This window comes from Panthera tigris, chromosome F3 (assembly GCF_018350195.1).
Source record: "Panthera tigris isolate Pti1 chromosome F3, P.tigris_Pti1_mat1.1, whole genome shotgun sequence".
Taxonomy (NCBI): Eukaryota; Metazoa; Chordata; class Mammalia; order Carnivora; family Felidae; genus Panthera; species Panthera tigris.
In genome coordinates, this window is record NC_056678.1 from 33,458,070 (window position 1) to 33,478,999 (window position 20,930).

At 53.7% G+C, this 20,930-nt stretch overlaps 1 protein-coding gene across 12 annotated transcripts in view; it reads left to right on the forward strand.

Moving 5' to 3' along the window:
- The window catches only part of LAMB3 (laminin subunit beta 3), a 164,289-nt gene that overhangs the window by 142,618 nt on the left and 741 nt on the right, over window positions 1-20,930 (forward strand). For all 12 annotated transcript variants that reach the window (XM_042976615.1, XM_042976611.1, XM_042976608.1 and 9 more), the window contains 17 exons: window positions 1,790-1,981; window positions 3,589-3,652; window positions 4,056-4,249; window positions 6,161-6,281; window positions 7,042-7,230; window positions 8,635-8,790; window positions 9,151-9,347; window positions 9,691-9,802; window positions 10,658-11,036; window positions 12,254-12,414; window positions 12,522-12,742; window positions 13,025-13,222; window positions 13,581-13,725; window positions 17,163-17,370; window positions 17,809-17,950; window positions 18,228-18,404; window positions 19,138-19,291. In XM_042976615.1, the coding sequence (XP_042832549.1) occupies window positions 1,790-1,981; window positions 3,589-3,652; window positions 4,056-4,249; window positions 6,161-6,281; window positions 7,042-7,230; window positions 8,635-8,790; window positions 9,151-9,347; window positions 9,691-9,802; window positions 10,658-11,036; window positions 12,254-12,414; window positions 12,522-12,742; window positions 13,025-13,222; window positions 13,581-13,725; window positions 17,163-17,370; window positions 17,809-17,950; window positions 18,228-18,404; window positions 19,138-19,291 (3,010 nt within the window). The remainder of the gene's footprint in view (window positions 1-1,789; window positions 1,982-3,588; window positions 3,653-4,055; window positions 4,250-6,160; window positions 6,282-7,041; window positions 7,231-8,634; window positions 8,791-9,150; window positions 9,348-9,690; window positions 9,803-10,657; window positions 11,037-12,253; window positions 12,415-12,521; window positions 12,743-13,024; window positions 13,223-13,580; window positions 13,726-17,162; window positions 17,371-17,808; window positions 17,951-18,227; window positions 18,405-19,137; window positions 19,292-20,930) is intronic.

A 20,930-nucleotide genomic window follows, 5' to 3' on the forward strand; every position in this document is an offset into this window, starting at 1 on the left:
ATTTATTCAAGAGTAGCAGGCAGAGGACTTGAGTAGACATTTCTTCCAAGAAGATGTACAGATGGCCAGAAGGCAAATGAAAGGGTGCTCAACACCATTAATCATCAGAAAAATGCAAATCAAAACCACACTGATATGTCACCTCATGCTTGTTAGAACAGCTAGTCTTAAAGGACAAGAGGTGCATGTTGGCGAAGATGTGGAGAAAAAGGAACCCTTATGCACTGTTGGTGGGAATGTAAATTAGTGCAGCCACTAATGAAAATAATATGGAGGTTCCTCCAAAAACTACAGATAGAACTACCATATGATCCAGCAGTTCCACCAGGGTCTATATGGGAAGGAAATGAAATCAACCTTCCGAGGAGATATCTGCACCCTTATGTTCACCACAGTATTATTCTCAATAGGCGAGACATGGAAACAAGCCCAGTGTCCATCAGTAGACGAATGGACAGAGAAAATGTAATCTATAGCTATACACAATGGGATATTCAGCTATAAAATGGGATACACAATGGGATATTCAGCTATAAAAAAGAAGGAAATCTTGCCTTTTGTGACAACATAGGTGGGCTTTGAGGGCATTCTGCTAAGTGAAATAAGTCAGACAAAGAAAGACAAACACCATGTGGTCTCCCTGATACGTGGAATCCAAAAAAGCTGAATTCAAGCAAATAGAGTAGAATGGTGGTTGCCAGGGGCTCGGGGGTGGGGGAGATGGGGAGGTATTGGTCAAAGGATGCAAACTTCCAGCTGCAAGATGAGTAAGTTCTGGAAATCTGATATACAGCCTGGTAACTATACTTAACAACACTGTTATATACCTGAAAGTGGTTAAGAGTATAAATCTTAACTTTTATCACCACACACACAAGATGGTAATTATGTGAGGGGCTGGATGTGTTAATTATTGCGGTAATCATTTTGCAATTTGTGCATGCGTCAAAAATCATCATGTTGGACACCTTAAACTTACATATATTAGAGGTCAATAGGATCTCAATAAGCTGGAAAAAAATAGTGGGAAGCTATTCTAGGGTTTTCGGCAGAGGAGTGACACAGTCCATTTTATGTTTTAAAAAGGACATTCTGTCTGTAGGTGGAGGGCCTAACCGAGGTGAGAGTGAACAAGGAAATCAGGTGGCGCCTACTTGGGAGATCAGGGGGCTGTGCGCTGCCGCAGGAGACAGGGCCTGATGTGGGTCTGTTTGGAGGAAACGGTCCAAGCTGGGAGCCGTCAGCACGAAGACCGCATTGAAAGCCACGAGAAGTGGGTGAAACCACCGAGGGTGGAAGGACACAACGTGTCATGCTGAGAGGCTTGCATTTCATCTCTAGCTAATGCACATCCACTGAGGGGCCTGGAGCAGGAGTGACATGGTCAAGTAGTCATCTAGAAAGACCTCTCCAGTGACGTGGGGAGAGAGGTTTGGAGGGCCCAGACAGCTGACTGTGGGAAGTACCATGGGAGAATGTTCTGGCTTGGCCACCTGCATGGTGCGCTGAACTAGGATCATAATCATGCCTTCTGGAATGTAGATCACCGTTCTCCTGCTTTCCACGGTCCCCCTGGGGAAAACCCGATGGGGCTTTCCAGTGTTGGCCAGGGTGTCTGCCGTCGGACCCGGATGCCCTGAAGCCCACTCGCTCCCTCTCGCCCGTTCTCCTTCCCTCACTGTGATTCTCAGGGACCACCAGTGCATCTTTAGGAGGCTTTTTGGTGATGATGTCTCTCCAGTGGCCCCTTCTCTTCACTCAGGCCCCCACCCTGTCTGTGCCTCTGCAGGGGCCCTTGCCCGCCGGGATGCTGATTGAGCGGTCCGCAGACTTCGGCAACACCTGGCAGGTGTACCAGTACCTGGCTGCTGACTGCGCCTCCGTCTTCCCCCGGGTCCGTCAGGGCCAGCCTCAGAGCTGGCAGGATGTTCGGTGCCAGTCCTTGCCCCAGAGGCCTAACGGGCATCTGGACGGGGGGAAGGTAGGTAGAGGGGACTCGCAAAAATAGGCACGGGTTGGTGGGGGAGGGGAGGTCCCTGACATCACATTTGCTCACACGGTCACCCAGCCTCTGGAGAAGACGTCAGTGCACCTTGCTGTTTTTCCTGCTCCCTCCAATAATGACCTCTCTGGCCGCTTTCAGAATATTTGCTGTTTGTCCCCTTTGCTACTCAGGAGGAATATTTTAAAACCACATCTAGGGCCCTGCATAATCCAACCGTGCCCTCTTCCCCTCTTCCATAGCCACCGCTCCCAGCTCATTGGCACAGTCCCCACGGTGGAGAGGGTAAAATTGACTCTGCTTCAGTGCAAGGACTTTGAGATGGTTGTTAGATTCATGTGAGCAAAGTACACACATTTAATTTGATCTCTGGTTTCACCTTGGTAAAGTTTAACACCAGAATGAGCTTTCTCAGTTTAATCCCTCTGCCTCTCCCTTGGGGAAATTCAGGTAGAAGCTGGGGCTCTGTGTCACCAGAATTTAACCATGAACTGGAACGGAGAAACTGCTTCTAGAAACGGCTCAGAACTTTCTCCCCAACTCGACTCCTCTCACCTGGGGTCAGATTCTTGCATTTCTTTCGTGACTGCCTTTCCCCTCACCACCCAGCAGCTGCCACTGGAGGGCTGCTCTGTTCTCTGTCCTTCCTTCTCTGGTTCAGGCTCCAGCAGCCTTCAGAGCTGTTCTCCTGGGCACCCAGTGCTCAGAGTGCTGCCCTCCATGTGGGCGGTGCCTTGTTCCTTCCCTGGAGCAAGTCCTCCTGGGTCACAGCAGACCCCATCTGCTTGTTAACCACACTCCGGAGACTCCAGATCCGAACACAGGGCTTTTTCCTGATTCGTGGAAGGTTGATATGAAAACTCTGGAATATACAGATGAATTCCCATACAATGAATAGGGTTTTTTGGTTTTTTTGTTTTTGTTTTGTCTTGTTTTGTTTTTTTAGACACACACACACACACACACACACACACGCACATGTGGATGAGCAGGGGAGGGGCAGAGGGTGGGAGAGAACCTTAAGAAGGCTCAACGATCAACGTGGAGCCCGATGCAGGGCTTGATCTCACAAACCTCAACATCATGACCTGAGGTGAAATCGAATCTGACGCTCAACCCAGGTGACCCTGAATGGTTTTTATTAAAGAGGAAAAGCATAGTTAAAATTGGGGTTGTCTAGAGTGTGGTTACCACATCCATGAATCCTTGGGCCCTGGACCTTCTCATTCATCCTAGGTGTTTGGAAAATTAATATTCCCTAAACCCTCATGTGCACATTATATATCTCACCATTATTTTTGACCCAAGGAAATCAGGAAATTCTTGGGATATCTGTATTTTTAAATGGAGAGGTGTGGTTGTCCACACACACACACACACACACACACACACACACACACATTTAGGGCCCAGTGACCATCTGGCTCCCTCAGTGCAGCTGGCAGCCCTCACATCCATGGTCTACTCAGGTTCGAGGTGAGAAGGGCCTCAGAGCAGTCTGATGGGGGTGCAACATTGGTGGAAAGGGGCGTTGGGGGCACCCCATTTACCTCTTCCACAGGCCTTCCCTTTCCGTCTCTCTGTAGGTTCAACTTAACATCATGGATTTAGCATCTGGGATTCCAGCAACTCAAAGTCAAAAAATTCAAGGTCAGTGTGGTAACTTCTCCCCACTGCGGGTGGGGAACAAAACTTGGAACTTGGGACTTGCCATGGTTGGTTGGTTGGAACTTGGGACATAGAAATTGCCTGGTCTTTCCTATTTCTGTCAATATGGTTGGATTTAATACTCACCCTGCTTATTCCATCAGGCTCTGTGGTAGACTCAGGAGGCCTGGGTTGGAGTGCAGGGGTCTTTCCTGCTTGGGAGGGTTGAGGGCTGAGGAGGATGGCCCCTCATATAACCAACCTAATGGAGGCAGGGAAGACCAGATGGTGAGATCAGAATTTCTTTCCTTATCTGTCCTGCCCTAGGAGACTATTTGCCTCTAACTTCCTTTCTTCATTTTCCCTTCCCCAATCCCCTCCCTCTGTGTTGTTTTCCCCCTCTCAGAGCTGGGGGAAATCACAAACTTGAGAATCAACTTCACCAGGCTGGCCCCTGTGCCCCAGAGAGGCTACCACGCCCCCAGCGCCTACTATGCAGTGTCCCAGTTGCGTCTACAGGGGAGCTGCTTCTGTCATGGCCACGCTGACCGCTGTGCCCCTAAACCTGGAGCCTCTTCCAGCCCCTCTACTGCTGTGCAGGTGACAGCCCTGGGTGGGAAGGGCTGAGGGGAGAGAGCAAGACCAAAGGAGACTGAGGACATTCTTGGGGCACCTATAAAACAAGGAGGGCACTGAATTTAAAACTTGGGTATTTAACCTTTTAGCAACACTGAAAAAGAGTCTAATTATTATTTCAAAGATCAGAATTTTGTAGCACTTCTCGAAGCCAGCCTTATGGTTTGTAATGGTTTGTTTTTCAGTTACACATAAGCAAATCTGTGGGTCTTGCCTGGCACTTAAGGTGATGCTGCTTAATCCTGGCTACACGTTTTAACTTCCTGGGGAGCTAAAAAAAAAAAAAAAGAAAGTGCCCAGACCTCCATCCTCAGATACTCCAAGTTTATTATCGGTTTTTAAAGCTCCCAGGTGATTCTCAGCACTGCCAGGGTGGAGAGCCACTGGTTTGGGGACTCTAGAGTCCCATCTAGTGGCGAGATATAGGGAAGGTGAGAGAGAACAGAGTCTAACGTGGATGCTAAGCGTACCCCAGACCATCTGACTAATGAGTCAGATGGATGCATCAGGGATGGGAGAGGGAAGCTCCAACTTCACCAGCAACCCTGGGGGGTTTGCTGTGAAACCACACACGGGAAGCATCCGTAGAGTGACAACTTTGCGCTCAGAAGCAGAAGAAGCTGTCATTTCTATTCTTTGGAGCTTCAGCTCTTCTATTAACGTATGGGAGCTCATTTACTCTAGTGATGGAGGGGCACTAGGAAATCATGTAGAAGGGCCTAGAGGGAAATACAGGTGAAAAGAGCTCTGGCCAGCTGCATCCTTCCCACTTCTGGGCCAGCCTCTACCCAGGGCTGCAGAGTTGGCCAGAGGGACACCAGCTCCAGGAATGTGTCATCTATTAGGGCCTGGAGACAAATGAGCAGAACCCAGGCAGAACAGGATTGCTGATAGATGAGGAATACAATATGCTGTGGGAGGTAGGGGCGGGATAGGGCACACCAGCCCCAGGGGCTCTCAACTCTGGCTGCACAGTGGAATCACCACTTTAAAAAGTACCAATGCCTGGGCCTTGTCCTTGAGATCTGGATCGAGTTGGGCCTGGCAATGGTAGTTCTAAAAAAGCTTCCCACGTGATTCTGGAGTTGCACCCAGGGTTGAGATCCACGGAATTAGGGGAACCAGGGAGGCCTGGTGAAGAAGGTGCCATTCTAGCTGGCAGGATCTTACTGGTGACCAGAGAAGGAAGAGAATTCCAAGCAGGAAGAAAAACATCAGTAAAGGCTAAGAGGTGGGGGAAAGCAGGGCTTGGACAGGACGCGGCTGGAGGTTCAGCTTGGCTGTGCTGTTCCAAGTGGGAAATAAAGATGAAGCAGACATGGTAGGAGTCTTTAATGCCAGGCTGAGGGTGTGGGGCTTAATTTGGAAGACAATGAGCACACAATAGCTATTCTATTTTTATATCTTAATAAGTCTGGTAACAATTCATCATAGCAGTCCCATTAGACAATCAGCCACAGGCAAAGATTGCTGGAATATAAGTCTGCAGAGGGCCCACAAGCTTCCAGAACCATAGTTTACCAGTAAGGGTGTCTGGGCACCTTCCAGTGCTGCTTTGGACTGGGCATCACGGGGATGTTCAAGGGCAAAGAATGAGCTTTTTAAATACCTAGTTAGAATAGGAGGGCAGGTACATGCATCTGAGCATGTGCGCGCGCGCGCACACACACACACACACACACACACACACACACACACACACACCAGCACACAAGCAGGCGGCTGAGAGTGTCACTGGAGCCGAGTGAAGTCTGGAGGAGGTGGGGTCTGAGCTGGACCCTGAGTGGTGGTGGGGGTGGGGTGGGTAGAGGGCAGGTCCATTTCTGGGACATCCCTCTGATGATTATTCCTGATGGCTGGTGGCCCCCTTTCCAGGTCCACGATATCTGTGTCTGTCAACACAACACCGCCGGCCCCAATTGTGAACGCTGTGCGCCCTTCTACAACAATCGGCCCTGGAGACCTGCAGATGACCAGGACCCCCATGAATGCCAACGTATGGTCCAGAACTCACCTCCTCCCCTGTAGTGACTGGCTGGGGTGCTGGCCCCTCTGGGCCTCAGTGATCTCACCTGGGACACAGGGAGAATCTATTCTTTATTATTTAAGTTTAACCTTAATCGCACCCCTGCAACGTAAGCTCTCCTTGCTCTGTGCGGATGGAGAGAGTTTAGGTTGCACCTGCCCTCTGCCTCCCCAGACTTTTTTCCTCAGCCAGGCCTGAAGGGACCAAGGCTGGTCCTTGCTTCTCATGCCACATGGCTTCATGGTAACCTCAGATCCTCTATCTTCTGTGTCCTCCACTGGTGTTGTCCTGTGTAGGACTTATCTGGTTCCCTGCTTCACAGGAGCCCCTGCAGTCAGGGCCTTTCTCTGCACAAGGGAGGGAAAGAAGGATCCCCAGCCCAGAGAGAGGCAGTGGCCCAGGAGGAGATCCGCGGTGGCAGTCGGGGTGGGGAGGTGGGGTTGGGGTGGACCATTCAAAGGTCTCTCTCTCTGGCCCAACGCAGACATTATTCTCAGGTGAGTCTCCACATTGGGAGTTAAGAGGCCTGAATTCTTACCCTGCTCTGCTTTCTTACTGGCCATATAACCTTAAATAAGTCACACAAGGCTCCTCGGGCCTCAGTTTCCCCATTTTCTGAACCTGAACATCTTGCAGAGTTGCAAGAGACGCTAGTGCATTAGCGTGGCATATGCTTTGTGGATGGTGGTGGTGCTGGCCTACGGTCAGCCCTGGGAATGTCCTTTTGCAGCGTGCGACTGCAACGGGCACTCTGAGACCTGTCACTTCGACCCAGCTGTGTTCGCCGCTAGCCAGGGGGCGCACGGAGGTGTGTGTGACGACTGCCGGGACCACACCGAGGGCAAGAACTGTGAGCGGTGTCAGCTGCACTATTTCCGCAACCGGCGTCCTGGAGCTCCCATTCAAGAGACCTGTATCCGTGAGTAGGGGCTCTGGGGACCTAGCGTATCATCTGCCTGTTACTCCCCATCCTCTCTGGGTACGACGGAGCACGTGTCCCTGGGGACACACAAGCCCTCAGGAAGCGTGAAGACTTCATTGTTTGCCAGAACTCGTGGGGAGTTGTTTTAACTTAGCTGGGCACGTCTAAGCAAATCAGTTTGCCTCTCTGGACCATCAATCCATCGGTCAATCAATCGTTATGTAGCCCTGATTTTTTTTAATTAAAAAAATTGTTTAATGTTCATTTATTTTTGAGAGAGAGGGACAGAGCGTGAACAGGGGAGGGGCAGAGAGAGGGAGACACAGAATGTGAAGCAGCTCTAGGCTCCGAGCTGTCAGTACACGGCTCGATGCAGGGCTCGAACTCACAAACGGCGAGATCATGACCTGAGTGGAAATCAGATGCTTAACCAACTGAGCCACCCAGGCGCCCCTATGTAGCCCTTATTTTGGACACAGGAGGGACAAAAGTAAATATAAGATATAGTTCCTGCTGTCGAGAAACACACACACTGTTTGGCAATGTGAATCATACCTGGAAAAGGCAGAATAAGTACTTCGTCCGTATACATGCTATTGCCTTTACCATGTTGTATCGCGGTTTGCTCCGTATTTTTCCATGTCCCCCAATATCGAGAACTCCTCTGTGGCAAAGGTTGTGTCTCATATCCTTGGGCCCTCGTGCAATGACAGGCACATGGCTGGTGCTGAGCAAATGTTTGGTGAATGAACGTATGCACCAAACTCCCAGGAGTGACTTAGCACGTTCACAGGGGCCAGTGAGTTTGTACACGAGAGAGAGCAAAATGGACTGAAGCAATCTGAATCAGGCGGGGTTAATCACCAGACTTTTTAGACGAAGGAAGAATCTGCATGCTGAAAGGCTTGCCGAGAGGTCTAGGTGTGGGAGTTGAAGAAAGCTAGTTCACTTCCTGTTGATATTATTTATGGAAAGAGTTGACTTCTGTTTCCTGCAGTTGCTTGCTGTGTGGCCTTGAGTAACCTCAGGGTTATCCTGAGGATTTCATAAGGCAACATGCATGCGTGCACAGCTCAGCGCTTGGCATATAGTAGTCGTTCGGCAAACAACGACAACAAAAACTTCTATAGTACTTAACGTGCGCCAAGCGCTGTCTACCAGCTTTTCATTTACTCAGTTGTTTCTCACAGGAAACCCATGAGCCTTGTATAATTATCCCCATTTTACAGATGAGGAAACTGAGGCACAGGGGGCTCAAGTAACTTGACTAAGGTTGTAAGGTTGTAAGCCAGTACGTGCTGGAATAAAGGTTTGAACCAGGCAGTCTGGCTTCTACAGTCTGCTCTGAACTTTCTGCTTTTCTTCTTTCTTCTTGCTGTGGTGGCTGCTTCTGTCTCTCAGCCTGCGAGTGTGATCCCGATGGGGCAGTGCCGGGCGTTCCCTGTGACCCAGTGACTGGGCAGTGCGTGTGCAAGGAGCATGTGCAGGGGGAGCGCTGTGACCTGTGCAAGCCGGGATTTACAGGACTCACCTATGCTAACCCACAGGGTTGCCACCGTGAGTAGGGGGACCCAGTCTGGGATATCACGGGGAAGATTGCACCGGCCACCAGAGTCATGATTTGCCTCTCCGTGGTGTGTGCCGGATGCTGTGCCATGGGCCTCCAGCAGGTGGCAGCACAGGCCCAGGTTAGAAGGTGGGACGGAGTAGGCCACCCGGAGGGAGTTGGAGGGTGGGTGGCCAAGCTGCCTGGTGCCAGGGAGGAAAGTGCAGTGGCCTCGTGAGTCAGGCAGGCAGGTTCTCTGGAAAGAACGACCCTGCCTGGTTCTTTTCCTGGGTTGGGTTCTCTCCCTGATGTGTGTCCCCTAGGGGTGCATTTTGGTTGTCTTGTGAGCTCAGTTCCCCTCCCTCCTGCAGGCTGTGACTGCAACATCCTGGGGTCTCGCCGGGACATGCCGTGTGATGAGGAGAGCGGGCACTGCCTGTGTCTGCCCCACGTGGTGGGCCCCAAATGTGACCAGTGCGCTCCCTACCACTGGAAGCTGGCCAGCGGTCGGGGCTGTGAGCCGTGTGCCTGTGACCCTCACAACTCCCTCAGCCCCCAGTGCAACCAGGTACGAGGAGGAAAGGGGTCTTGCCCACCAGCCTCTGTCTCCCCCCAGCGCTGCCCTTCTGGTCTTTCCGAAGTCAGACTGGTCTGGTTCTGTCCCCATCCTCTCTCCCTCTGTGACTCTGAGGCTTCTGCAATGCCAGATTCGTCACACCTTCTGCAGGGCCATTCGGGGGCCTTGCCTTCAGAGCTTGTCTTTGAATGGGAGCCATTGTTTTGGGGGGCACACTCGCTCTGTAGGCAGTCCCGGGCTCTGTGTGCTGACCAGGGATCTGGCACACGGCCCCCCATTCCAGGGCAAGGCCAGGCCTGCGAGGGAGGTCCCCTCACAATGCTCTCCCTCACAGTTCACAGGGCAGTGCCCCTGTCGAGAAGGGTTCGGTGGCCTGACCTGCGACGCTGCAGCCCTCCGCCAGTGTCCTGACCGGACCTATGGAGACACAGGCACAGGATGCCGTGGTGGGTGCTTCCTGAGAGGGGCGATGCTGAGGCAACGGGGGGGGGGGGTGCGCTTGGGCGGGCTCCTGGTGGAGGGCCGGTGGGTGGGTCTGTGGTAGGGGAGGACATCTCATACTGGACAGGTGGTGTGGGTCCTGGCAGCTCTGTGAGAGCACAGGTTCCCCACAACTGCTCCAGCCAGCCAGCCCACTTAGCCTCCCAACCCCAGGGCCGGCTGACGTCAGGCCACCCCCCTGTCTCCACGACAGGAGGGTTGCTTTGCCCCCCACTTCCCAGAGAAAGCATTTCCTAGAAGCCCTCTCCGGGGCAGGGGCAGGAAGGGGAGGGGTTCCCTCCTAGATGGAGAAAGTGAGTCTTGAGGGAAAGGTCTAAATTTCCGTAGAGTCAGTTTGACAAGCAGCCACAAGAGCATGGGACTTGGAGCGCCCAGACCCAACTCTGGTCTCAGCGTGGCCTCTGCCCTGCCGAGTGACTTGGTGTGGGTGGTTTTCGGCAAGGCCTCGGTTTCCTGAGGGCACATTATACTTAACAGCTCTGTGCCTTGTTGCTTCATCTCTACAAATGGGAAAATAAGGGAGGTTAACTCTATCACAGAGTGGCTGCGAAGTTAAAGCGAGTTCATGTGTGAGTGGGTGAGTGTCTGACTTAGAGCTGTGCCTGGCGCACAGTAGGTGCTAAATTAAGGGCTTGCTTTCATTGCTTGCATTGCCCTGATTTTGTTCTGGCCTTGGTGGTCTATTATTCTAAGCCACGTAGACAGGCCCTGAAGATAGGCCTCCGCTTCAGGCTCTCCCCACAAGGTGCCTTTATCTTCCTGACCCCCCGACCTTGACCATCATTTTTTCCCCATCTTAGCCTGTGACTGTGACTTCCGGGGAACAGAGGGCCCAGGCTGTGACAAGGCCTCGGGCCGCTGCCTCTGCCGCCCTGGCTTGACCGGACCCCGCTGTGACCAATGCCAACGAGGTTACTGTGACCGCTATCCAGTGTGTGTGGCCTGCCACCCTTGCTTCCAGAGCTACGATGCTGACCTCCGGGGGCAGGCCTTGCGCCTCAGCGGCCTGCGCAATGCCACTGCCAGCCTGTGGCCAGGGCTGGGTCTGGAGGATCCTGGCCTGACTGCCCGGATCATGGGTGCAAAGAGCAAGATGGAGCAGATCCAAGCAATTCTCGCCAGTGCCTCGGTCACCGAGCAGGAGGTGTCCCAGGTGGCCAATGCCATTTTCTCCATCAGGTAATTTCCCTTTCCCTGCCGAACACTTGGAGGAATTACATCACACGGGTTCACATAAGTGGCACACACTGGTCCTTCTTTCCACTGGTACAGCCCTTTACAGTTTACAGAGCATTTTCACATATGCTCTTTTTTTGAACTATTGCAACACTCCTATGAGGTTGGGGTGGTGGGTGTTATTACTTGCATTTTGCAGATGGGGGAACAGGCACAGATAGGGGATGTGACAGAGTCACGTGGCCACTGAGGGGCAGAGCTGGGACTCAGAGTGCAGGCAAGAGCCCCAGGGCTCTTTCAAGTGCCCGGTGCTGCCTGTGGGAGAGAGTCAGCTCTGGATTAGTCACCCTGGTGCAGGGCATTGGAGAGGCAGGGGCTCTAAAAATAACTTGTATTTGCCTTTGGAATGGGAGCGGTCCCACCCACACCTCCTTCCTACCAGCAGGGGTGTCTTCTTGTAAGGTTCGGTTCTGGAAGTTTCTATAATTAGTTTGCATTCCCCAAGCACTAGTTGACTTTCTCGGTGCCCAGAGCCATCCAGGTGTGTGATTGACTTAAGTCTCAAAATTCAGTAGTGAGTCCATAGGTATTTGGTAGACTGGAAATGCAGGCATGGAAGGGTGTCCCATGGAAAGATGTTCTATGCCAGAGCAAAGCCCGTAGGTGAAGGATGCAAAGCTTGTGGGGGCGGGGCGGGGGGGGCAGTTTGTGGTTGGTAGACCAGCCAAGGAGATGGGGAGAGAGGAATCTCTGAAAACTCAATGGTTGTGCGCCAGGGCTGATGGATCCTGACCCCCTTTGGGTGGAGATGACCAGTGGGTCGCGGCTATGGGTGCTCATGGGAGGCATGGGCTGCAGAGAAGAGACTTGGGAGCCCAGCAAGCAGGCAATACAGGTGGTACAGGCGGTGGCTGAAGCCAGCCTGCAGCGAGCTGAGGAGAAACGGGTTAGGGTGATTGATGCTCCACGTGGAAGCCTGCTATGGAGGTGGCGCAGGCTCAGGAAGGTTGAGACACACAGGTCAGGGAAGGAGAGGTTCCTGCGATCTGCCTGCCGAGGGACGGGGGCGGGGGGCAGGTTGTGCTGGCTCTCCTCAGCCTGCGGGGTCTGCATTCTGTTGCCTTTTTCCTGACTCAGAGAGGTTTCTCCGAGGGGCTGGCCGGGTTCTGGGGAGGCAGCCTCCTTCCCATATCTTAGCCGAAGCTCTTCTCCCATCTCAGGCGGACTCTCCAGGGCCTGCAGCCCGATCTGGCCCTAGAGGAGGAGACCTTGTCCCTCCCGGGAGACCTGGAGAATCTGGACAGAAGCTTCAATCGCCTGCTCATTATATATCAGAGCAAGAAGGAACAGTTTGAAAGGATAAGCAGTACGGATCCTTTAGGTATGCACGGCCACGCCACACTGCACCTGGGCTCCGCTCTTGCTTGCCCTCCGTCTCTGGGCCTCCAAGACCAGCTGCGGCTCAGTTCTCCCCTCGTCTTCCCACAGGGGCCTTCCGGGTGCTGACTGCAGCCTACCAGCGGTCCTCCCAGGCTGCTCAGCAGGTCTCCGATGGCTCCCACCTGCTCCTCCAGCTCAGGGACAGCCGGAGAGAGGCAGAGAGGCTGGAGGGGCAGGTGGGAGGAGGAACGGGAGCCGGAGGTCCCCAGCTCGCGGCCCTGAGCCTGGGGATGGCTTCCTTGCCTGATCTGATGCCCACCATCAACAAGGTGACTCATGGCATGGAGCCCCACTTCTTGGATCTCCCTGCTCCAGCCTGTCGCACGCCAACTGCTGCCATACTTTTCCTACGAGGGCAGTGTGACCCTACCCTACTCCCCCGCCCATCCCAATCTTTGGCCCCTCACGGTGTGCTCAGTGGTTGCCAAGGAAACAAGTTTCTGGTGCCTGGTTGCCATGGAGATGTCTGGCGGTTTGTTTCTTGGGTGTGGGACAGGAGTGGTTGTTGAAGAGCCTTGGGTACCCTCTTTGACGTCTCCTTCTCTCCACAGCTCTGTGGGGGCTCCAGGCAGACGGCCTGTACCCCAGGAGCGTGCCCCGGAGAGCTGTGTCCCCGAGACAACGGCACGGCATGTGGCTCTCACTGCAGAGGCGCCCTCCCCAAAGCGGGTGGGGCCTTCCGGACTGCGGGCCAGGTGGCCAGGCAGCTGCAGGGTTTCAACACCCAGCTCCAGCAGACCAGGCAGATGGTGGGTGCAGCCAAGGTGGGGTGGGCACACGTAGAGAAAGGCTAAGGGGATGGAATCCCTGGGGCAGGTCAGTTTTTATTTCACAGCCAGGAGACAAAAGCCCAGGGATGCTAGGTGACTTGTCTGAGGCCCCACAGCAAGAGAGAGGTAGAGTTTGGGGCCAATGTTCTGAGGGTTTTGTTTTGTTGTGTTGTGTTTTCTACCTGACCCTACATCATTTTTTCCAGAGCCAAACCAGGTTAGCAACAAATGTTTCCCTGGTAGATCTAGGGTAGCGGGTGTCCACGGAATCCCTGAGGGCTGCTTCGAGGCTCTCCTGGGGCCTTGATCGCTGCTGACCCATGGCGTGTGTTGGCAGATCAGGGCAGCAGAGGAGGCCGCCTCGAAGGTGCAGTCAGACGCTCAGCGCCTGGAGACCCAGGTGAGCGCCAGCCGCTCCCAGATGGAGGAAGATGTCAGACACACACGGCGCCTCATCCAGCAGGTCCGAGACTTCCTATCAGGTGAGCCTGGCCCTTTCTCTCCTTCGGCCTGAGAGGGGCCTAGACCCTCCATTCCCTGCCCCTGACGCAGCAGCTGGCTGCCTCCTTCCCTGGCCTCCAGGCCACCTGGGCCAGGTGCCCACCACTCACCTGGATGGCTGCCGCAGCCCTTCACTTATTCTCCCTCCCCCACCCCTGCTCCCTTACAGTTCACTCTCAACAGAACAACCTAAAACATCTTTGAAAAAATGCTTCAAATCCCTCACTGGCTTCCCCTCATTCTTGGAGTTACTGTGGCCTCTGCTCACCTCCCGGGTGTGGCCGTGTCTTCACTGCTTTGCTCACTGCCCATCCTTGAACAGGCTGGCTCTTATCCACCTCAGAGACTTATACTTGCTCTTTCTCTGCCTGGAATGCTCTTTCCAAGGCTGCTGATTCTATTCCTTATGGTCTCAATTTAAATATCATCTCCCTAGAGGCGCTTTCCTGACCACCCCATCTGGTACCCACTCCCAATCCCCCCAACCCCCACCACCGCTCCCAGAGTCTGACCTTCATTGCTTTGCTCTGAGCCTGTGGTTGTTGAATTCATTCGTCTCGGGGTGCACTATCTGTCTGTCCACTAGACTCTAAACTGCAGGAGGGCAGGGATGGCTGCCTGTCTTATTCACTGTGTCACTGGCGCCCCGCATGAGGCCAGACACAGAAAAGCACCCGGTGTTGGTTGAATGACTAAATGAACCAGATCCCCTCTGTTGGTGCCCCGGGAGTGGAAAGATTCCTGGATAGCACTGTGACTTTGAGCAGGTTGCTTTTCTCTTTGCCTCACCTTTCACTTCTGCGAGCTGGGATGGTAGTATTTCACGTTGATTCTGGGGATCTAGTAACTGATGTAAAGTGTGCTTTGAAAAATTAAAGTTGCCTCAGGAATATGAGTTGATATTATTAGATTTCTGTTCCCTGCCAGGGAATTTGCTTGGCTGGGAGCCCAGTTAATATGAGCTGAGGGCTTGGTGTTACAACAGGCCTCTTCGTGCTACTCTTGAAATGCCTTTGCTCCAAACAGGCAGGTTGGAGAGAAGCAGGGAGGATCTGTTGGGAGCCATGGCTTGCCTGAGGCCAGGCTAGAGTCAGACTCCCAGGGAACCCCAGAATGGGAGAGAGTGGTTGTAGGGAAATGGTGCTCAAGAAACATGGACAGGGGTGCCTTGGTGGCTCAGTGAGTAACTAGCCTCCGACTTTAGCTCAGGTCGTGATCTCATAGTTCATGAGTTTGAGCCCCTGGCTCTCTGCTCTCAGCACAGAACCTGCTTCAGATCCTCTGTCTCCCTCTCTTTCTGCCCCTCCCCTGCTCACACTCTCTTTCTCTCTCTCAAAAATAAATAAACATTAAAAAAAAAAAGAAACCTGGACAAAGGAGCAGGCCAAAATTTGGAGTTCAGACTCATAGATAAGATCTTCCCCCAAGCCAAGCCCAGTGAAGGCTGAATTGTGTCAGCCCTGGCTAGGGGGTAGGAGGTGAGTAGGAAGTCTCTCTTTGGGGTGCAGCCTGGGCTCACATGAACAAGCAGGGAGTCACTGGGCTGAGGGGACCCTTTTGTTTTCTATGTTATACGTGTGCCTCAGGTCAAGTCCTTTGACAGGATCAGGGGCAAGGAGAAGGCACAGGGTGTGGGAAAGCCTGCACCTGTGAAGGGCCCAGGACAGTTCTCATAGTGCCCATGGGAATGGGTTTTGGCCTCTAGAGCACTGTGTAGGAGGTGCAGGTACCAGTGGCTGTTGTGCATAGGGTCGGTGCGTGGGGTGTGTGGAAGGCCCCTGGAGGAAGGAGGACCCGTGGTCTTTCCCAGGTTTTCAAATGGAATTAACAAAAATAGCTCCAGCTTACTGAGTTCTTACTAAGTGCCTGGTACTGGTCTAAGTGCCTCATAGGTATTACGTTATTTAATTGTGACTGCCTACCACTTTGTAGCAGGGGACTCCAGGCACAGGGAGGTTAAGTAACCTGCCTAAGAGCATCCAGCTTGGAGGGAATGTGGGTGGGATTCTTCTCATTCTGTTGTCCACACTGTAGGTTGCTTGCTGTACTGTTAAACACACACACACACACACACACATACACACAGAGTTTTGTTAATGTTTTTCTTCCTGGATTGCTCCCCTGTCCCACCTCTCTTGACCTGGCTCATTCCTACTCCCCCTATAAGAATCCGTTAGATGGCCCATTCTCCAGGAGCCCCCCTGACCACCCCCTCACCGGACCCATCAGATGGGGTTAGGCGCTCCTCCAGTGGCTGTCTGAGCTCCCTGTGCTCAACCTCATCACTCAGGCTGGCCTTCCTTGTTCTGTGTTTGTCTGTCCCACTAGGCTTTGAGCTCTGTAAGGATAGGGACTGAGTCTGATTTGATTTGCAGTCTCAGTCGCCCACATTCTGGCCCCAAGCCCCAGGACAAAGCATCTGGGTGGGCAGGTGCCCCCTCTCCTACCACGTCTGTACCTGGAATGTGTAAAAGTGAAAGGGAGACATAGGGAGGAGATAGTACTTCTACTTCTGACCTTATTCTCTGACTCAGAGTTGGTTGTAAGACCCTTGCTGATTGAGTGTTTCATTTCGTCCCTTCGGGTTGAGGATCCTTATTTCCATTTCACAGATCTGGAAACTGAGCTTAGAGAAGCCATGTGACTTGTCCCAGTTTGCTTGAATAGTAAAGGAGAGGACTGGGTCTGGAGGGCCTTTAGTCATTCATTCACTCTGCAAACACCAAGTGCCTCCAGCGGCCAGGCACCACGGCAGGGGCCAGGGATACAGATGATGCCCAGGCACCGCCATCGTGGAGCTTCTAGTGGGGTAACAGACAGAAAACCAGAGACATGAGTTAAGGGTTCGGCATGTGGGAGGCAATAGATGCTAGGGAGAAAGATAAAGCAGAGAAGGAGGATAAGGGGCATTGGCACAGGTGAAGGTTGCAACTCTCGATCGGATGGCCAGGGGCGGCCTCCCCGGGAAGGTGACATTTGAGCAAAGACCTGGCAATCTTTCTCTGCCTTTGCAAAAATGAGCACTCTGGCCTGAGGAGGGGCACGTGGAAGGGGTCTCACTGCCAAGGAAGCAGTCAGTTCCAGTTGCTGGCCGCTCTCCCCAGTCTAGGGCTGATTATGTTTGTGCTCCAGGCATTGTGCAGTACCAGCTGGCTGGCACCACCTCCTTCTCTCCAGCCTGCAGCTTCCTGTGGCACCAGACACGGAGTTGCCACAGCTGTGTCCACAATCATCCTCCTGCAGCGTTCCCGGAAACCAAGAATGGGCACCTGAGTGCGCCTGAGAGGGCGCAGCAGCTCCACGGGCGGCCGGGGCCGAGATGTCACCGTGGCACTTCCCATGGCGCTGCTCGGCCTGGAGAAACCTCTCATTTTGGGGGGCTAGACTCCCCCGGTCTGATGGACGGCTTGTCTTCCAGACCCTGACACTGATGCAGCCACCATCCAGGAGGTCAGCGAGGCCGTGCTGGCCCTGTGGCTGCCCACAGACTCCGCCACCGTCCTGCGGAAGATGAATGAGATCCAGGCCATCGCAGCCAGGCTACCCAATGTGGACCTGGTGCTGTCCCAGACCAAGAAGGACATTGCTCGGGCTCGCAGGCTCCAGGCTGAGGCTGAGCAGGCCAGGTATGGCCCTGGGCCCCGAGCTTCTCCCTGCCCAGGGTTGGCCTGCTGCTTTGCTCCCCAACTCCTTTGGTTGCGGGAAGAGGGAAGAGAATCTGTACACGTCAGAGGGGTGCAGAGGGCTGGGGGACAGGAGGGGTGCTTGCCGTGGTGGGGGGGATGGTGAGGTGATAAACAGCATCCACGGGAAACTTTACTCGCGTGACCCTGTCTTCCACATTGGAAACTGCCCGAAGGGTATCTCAGACATAACACCCACATTGATACCACGTCTGCTTGGCGGGGCCTTGGGATGGAAAAGCTACTGAATTAATCTTCCCCGATTAGTCTGGGCTGGGAAGGATGTTCTCTTGAACTGCTGCACGAGTTGAGCCACACATCTATTCATTCACTGTTGCTCACTCCTTCTCTCTCCACTCTCCTCCGTTCCTCGGTCCCTAGGAGCCGAGCCCACGTGGTGGAGGGCCAGGTGGAGGATGTGGTGGGGAACCTGCGTCAGGGCACAGTGGCACTGCAGGAGGCTCAGGACACCATGCAAGGCACCAGCCGCTCCCTTCGGCTTATCCAGGAAAGGGTTGCTGAGGTGACGTCTGGGCCCAGCTTTGAGCCCTTGGTTTTCTGGTCCTGTGGCTGGGTGCAGATGGCCAGGGGTGGGCTCTGGGCTGCAGTGGGGGCGGGGGGCAGCTGAGCTGGAGAGGGAGGGGCCCTGGATGTCAGGGGGCAAATAGAGGATCGGCGGGAGGACAACAGCGGTATCCTGGTTGGAGAGAGTTTTCGCTGCCTGATGAGTTGGGCAGGGGGAGGACGAGGCCCCCGCTTGTGAGACCCACCACAACCCGGGTGCCCCTTTCCCCACAAAGGTTCAGCAGGTGCTGGGGCCAGCGGAAAGACTGGTGGCCGGCATGACGGAGCAGCTGGGTGACTTCCGAGCACGGATGGAGGCGCTCCGCCTGCAGGCTAGGCAGCAGCGGGCACAGGCAGCTCAGGCCCAGCAGCTCGCGGAAGGCGCTGAACAGCAGGCGCTGAGCGCCCAGGAGGTACGAGCTGACAGACTTCATCCTAGGCAGCACAGCCAGGGTGAGGGTCCTGAGCAGGAGAGGACTCTGTACACTTTGTGAGACCCTGGGCTCGAAAGCAATTCCAACATGTTATTCTAGAATCGTCAGAAAGGGCTTTGGGACTCTACCTCGGGCCACCTCTGGGGAGCTGGTCAGGGGTGTTGTGAATGATCTATCCAGTCCCTCCCCATTTACAGATGGACAGGTAACTTTGTCCGGGCCCAAAGCTCACCTACAAAGCAGGTCTGTTGGTACCCAGTCCAGAACTTGTCCCCTTTGTGGCTACCCAGCCCAGAGAGGCAGTTTTGACTTAGCCTAACCTGGGTCCCACCATTGTTGGAATTATGTCAGAGAGGTGATCGGAGAGCCTCTGGTCTGGGTCTCCAGCATACCAGGAACTTTGGCTCTCATGGTCCCAGTATAGTGGCAGGCAGCCAAATATGCTGCTACGGGACAACTAAGTGCCTGGCACCGTGCGGGAAGTTAGGCAGGAAATGACAGGAGCTCAGGTGGAGGGAGGGAAATACAGAAGGAATTTAAGGTATAGTTTGTGGCCTAGGGATTTTCCTGGGCAAAAGCAACCCTCTGGGGAGTATCAGGAGGCACCTCGTGCCCGTGTGTTGATCTGGATGTTATCGAGTGCTTTAGCCAAAGGTCTTTAGAACTTTGGGTGGCGGTGATGGTGACACTGAGATTGTTCCACGTTTTTCAGGGATTTGAGAGAATAAAGCAAAAATATGCCGAATTGAAGGACCAGTTGGGTCGTAGCCCTATGCTGGGGGAGCAGGGAAGCCGGATGCTGAGCGTCAAGACAGAGGCAGAGGAGCTGTTTGGGGAGACCATGGAGATGATGGACAGGATGAAAGGTGAGGGTTCCGTCCCGGGGCTCGGACTCCTGGGCATCCCAGGAGGCTGGTCCCAACCCCAGGTCTCTGAGGCCCACCCTTGTCAGAGCGAGCAGTGCTAAGGGAGTGAGACCAGAAGGGAGTCCTGAGCACCTAGGAATATGAGGCACAGTGATGGGGCTGCGGGGAATGCAGAGATGCTCACAAGACCTGTCCTGCCCTCCAGATGTGGGTCATGCGTCTACCAACCGGAAAAGGCCAGGTGGTAGCAATGGAACAAGCATTTACCTGTCTGTAGGAGTTTGCTTTTTTTTTTTTAATTTTTTTTAACATTTATACATTTTTGAGAGACAGAGCATGAGTGGGGGAAGGGCAGAGAGAGAGGGAGACACAGAATCCGAAACAGGCTCCGGCTCCGAGCTGTCCACGCAGAGCCCGACGCGGGGCTCAAACCCACAAACCTTTATTTATTTATTTATTTTTTGAATTGTTTTTTAACATTTATTTATTTTTGAGACACAGAGAGACAGAGCATGAATGGGGGAGGGTCAGAGAGAAAGAGGGAGACACAGAATCCGAAACAGGCTCCAGGCTCTTGAGCGGTCAGCACAGAGCCCGATGCAGGGCTTGAACTCACGGACCGGACCGCGAGATCATGACCTGAGCTGAGGTCAGACGCTCAACAGACTGAGCCACCCAGGCGCTCCAACCCACAAACCTTTAGATTATGAACTGAGCCTAAGTTGGATGCTTAACCTACTGAGCCACCCGGGCACCTCAGGAATTTACTTTTAATTGCGGGATTTGGGGGAAGATCATGCATAGGGGCCTTCTGGGGGAGGGGACCAGGGCACATAATAGCAGCTGCTAAAATTTCAATACTTGATCAACCCAAAGGTCCATATGGGTGCCCACTGACCGACTGGCATCCCAGTAATGCCCCTGTTACACTCTGCTGGTGGGATCTCACCCGGCGGCTGGTGTTTGGTGGTGGCTACTATATCCTCAGAAAGGATGTTGACAAAGCCTGCACGTATCAGAGGGAGGGTGAGCAGGGCTGGGATTTAGAGAAGCGACCATAATTGTATCAGATGAAAAATGGGTGAAGGAGCTAGGGAGATTTGATCTGAGAAGACGTGGCCTCAGACATTTGAACGACTTCCATGTGGGAGACAGAGCAAATATATTCCCACACCCCTAGGAGACAGACCTGGGACAACCGGCCGGGGGCCAGAAGTGGTCAGACTCTGGCTTCATGAGAAGCCTTTTTTAACAGCTAGAGCTGCCTGAAGTTGGAACCCTGTGAGGCAGTGTACCCCCTCCTTATTCCTGGAAAAGTTCAGGCTGATGCTGGGTGCCAGCTCTCAGGAGTGTGGTAGAGGGGCCTCTTTCCTAGGGTGACAGTGACAGGAGGGACAGGCTGTCCTCCACATCCTCCGCAGGATCTGGTGGCGGCGTGCAGAACAGACCTGGCGGGGAGGACTAGATTTATCTGGGGTGGTATTTGGGGGAGGGAAAGCGCGGAGGAATTCTGGTCCCCCAGCCAGCGCTTTTGCCATGGTGCCCACCTGAGGACCATTAGTGGGATGGCAGTGTCTGAGTCCAATAGTGGTAGGTTGGTAATCTTGGTGCCAGTGGCCTCCCTCATGAGTCTGGGACG